A 3,145-nucleotide genomic window follows, 5' to 3' on the forward strand; every position below is an offset into this window, starting at 1 on the left:
AACCTATCCATGTTTTTTATTTTGATCCCATGATTTGCTTCCAATATTGTCTATGCCTAACCTAGGGGTGAGTAAACCTAAACCAAAAAACCGAGAAATCGATTAAAACCGATAAAACGGGAACCAAAAAAACCGAAACCGAAGCAAAACCGACGGTTTGGGTTTGATATTTTTAAAAACCGAAAAATCGGGTTCGTTTTCGATTTTTACCCAGACACCGACCCATCCAACCCGAGAAACCGACCCATACTTAAAACCGACAAACCGCCCTAAGAAACTGACTCATCCAACCCAAGAAACCACCATACTTTATTGTGTTTTGGTTTTAATAGACTATTTCGGGTTTTGGTGTAACTTGTAATAGACTATTTGTTGTAAGACTTATGTTTTTTGAAGTATTTAACTTCACTTTTGTGTTTTTTTAAGTATTTAGCTTGTTGTTTCGTTTATATAAAATGGGTTAAAACCCAGAACCCGTGAGTATATAGGTTGAACCCAAAAAACCGAAAAACCGACCAAACCGAACTCAAAACCCGAGAAACCGAATCGACCAAAACCGATCTTATTGGGTTCTAAAAAGCAGAAACCGACCATTTATGGGTTGGGTTGGGTTTGGGTCCAAAACCGACCCATGCACAACCCTAGTCTAACCCAAAAATCTAAAAACAGAAAGAGGTAAAGATGATGCAGGCTACCATCTAGTCTCTTCCAAAGCAGTTGTTGGTCGACACTGTTGCACAGGTCGAATCATACTCCTTCACTCATATTTTTCAATGCCAAATATATAGAAAGTAATTGGTGTAGAAACTCACAAACGGATTAAAGGAAATTTACTTGTTATATTCAAAGAACTAACTCAAAATTTGATACAACCTTTTCCTTATCTGATACCCTAAGTTGATATCTAAACAATTAGATATATGCCACACGTATATATTAGGATAGCCACAAAAAACAGGAGTTTGAATTCTATTCTAATACCAACTTGTATTAATAGATAATGAATATCCTATCACCACATTATGCGAGGTCCGTCACAAGTCCTTGTATATCTGGAAATTACCAACATTCATCCCCTAATTTCCGAATAGAAATTTAGAGATTCTTCACCCCAAGAAGCATGCACATCTCAACGAACTTGATCTTGGAAAGTGCCTTCGTCAGAATGTCTGCTTGTTGTTCTTTCCCACTAATATGCTTTACCAAGATTTTCTTTTCCTCGACACGTTCTCGAATGTAGTGGTAGCGGGACTTTATATGCTTACTCTAGCCATGAAAAACTAGATTTTTAACCAATGCGATTGCAAATGTGTTGTCAATCTTACTTACCACCTCTTGCAATTTAGATCCGGTTATTTCATGAAGTATATCATATAATCTGATTGCTTGTAAACTCGTTGTGTATGCAGCCATGTATTCTGCTTCACACAATGATAACACCATTGTCTGTTGTTTCTGTGAGCACCAAGTCACGGGTGACTTTCCAAGATAGAAGACATGTCCAATTGTACTCCTCCCATCATCATGATCGATATTGTGACTGCTATCAATATATCCCACTAATTCCAATGGTTCCCTACGATCATATCTTATCCCAAATTCCAATGTACCTTTTATATACCTTAGAATTTGCTTTATTGCTGCCATGTGAGATTTTTTTGGAGTTTGCATATAGCTACTTGTAATGCTAATTGCAAATGAGAGATTGGGTCTTGTCTGCAATAAATACTTTAGTCTTCCCACTAGGCTTTGATACTTCGTGGCATCTGTGTCTTCTTCTTCTTCATCATTTTTTGAAAATTTGACATTCGAGTTCTTAGGAATTAGTGTTAGATTACAAGCATTCATGTTTGCATCTTTGAGTACTGTTTTTTCGCATAGCTTCCTTAAGTAATAATGATGTCATCATTTCGTTGATATACTTCGATACCTAGATAATATCTAAGCATACACAGTTCTGTCAAAGTTGGTAGCCATGGCTTGCTTGAACTTGGATATGATGCTTGTGCTTGTTCCTATAACCACCAGATCATCAGCATAAACATCGACAATGATTAAGTCTGATCCTATGCACCTTCAACACTCAACTTGTTATTTCACACATATATGAAACTTCATATCTTTTAAAATTCCATCTAGTTTGATATTTCACGTGTGCGTTGCTTGTCGCAAGCCATATAGTGCTTTTATTTTTTTATATACAAATTCATCTCTTCCTTTCTTCACAAAACCTTCTAGTTGGTAAAAAGATACATTTTCTTGTAATTCATCGTTTAAAAAAGCATATTTCACATCTAAGTGGTGCAACTCCCACCCTTTTGAGGCTGCAAGATCAATAAGAATTTAAATGGTTTCAATTTGAGCAATGAGCGCAAATACTTCATCAAAATCTATGCCAGGTTGTTGCAGGTAGCTTTTTGCCATGAGCCTTGATTTTGTTGGGTTTTTAATCTTGATAGGTTGTTATTTTAGTATTTAGTTTATCTAGTGAATTAAATAAATGTTAGTAAGTTGAAAGTGTCAATGAAGGACTGGGTATTAGGGAGTATTAGAAGAATGATTGTTGTTGGAAAGGTGGGCACGTGAGTTTTACTATTTCCTGCTAGAGTTTAGCATGTATAGCTATAAATAGTCTCATATCTATTGAATAAAGAGTAGCAACTTTGAGTCCAAAATACTTCCATCTCTCCATATAAGTTTTATGTATACATATATACATGTGAGTGTGTGTTATTTGAGAGACGACTTGAGGACCTGTGATCCAATAGATTTGTACTTGCTCATAGAACCATTTGCATCCATTTTAATCTTAAATACCCATTTTAGACCAAAAATGGTCATGTTGTTAGGTTTTGAGACTAACTTCCAGGTACCATTTTTTTCGATAGAAGCAATTTCTTTCTTCATAACTTTAACCCAGTTTAGATTATCTTGCACTTCTTTATAATTTGATGGCTCGTCATGATTTAAGGATAGAAGTAGGTGCATGTTCTCAAAATAAAAACTCCTTTCGTAGTCATCATACCTATGTGGTGGTTGAGTAGTCCAGCTTGACCTTCATAGGGGGGGTGATCTTCATGATCTTCATTGGGTTCGACTGGTTGTTCAATTTCCAACTCACTTTCCCTACTTTCTCCTCCTGTTT

General features: G+C 36.0%; 1 protein-coding gene across 1 annotated transcript; it reads right to left on the minus strand.

The window, feature by feature from the left end:
• Positions 1–1,266: 1,266 nt before the first annotated feature.
• LOC145016165 (secreted RxLR effector protein 161-like) lies at positions 1,267–1,848 on the minus strand. The gene has a single exon (XM_078974565.1). It carries the CDS (start codon positions 1,846–1,848, stop codon positions 1,267–1,269), a length of 582 nt encoding a protein of 193 aa, XP_078830691.1.
• Positions 1,849–3,145: the final 1,297 nt, after the last annotated feature.

Source organism: Lactuca saligna, chromosome 9, assembly GCF_052625555.1.
Source record: "Lactuca saligna cultivar CGN05327 chromosome 9, ASM5262555v1, whole genome shotgun sequence".
Taxonomy (NCBI): Eukaryota; Viridiplantae; Streptophyta; class Magnoliopsida; order Asterales; family Asteraceae; genus Lactuca; species Lactuca saligna.

Excerpts from the sequence above, each read along its gene's own strand:
- LOC145016165 (XM_078974565.1), bottom strand. The coding sequence starts at position 1,848 with ATGAATGCTTGTAATCTAACACTAATTCCTAAGAACTCGAATGTCAAA.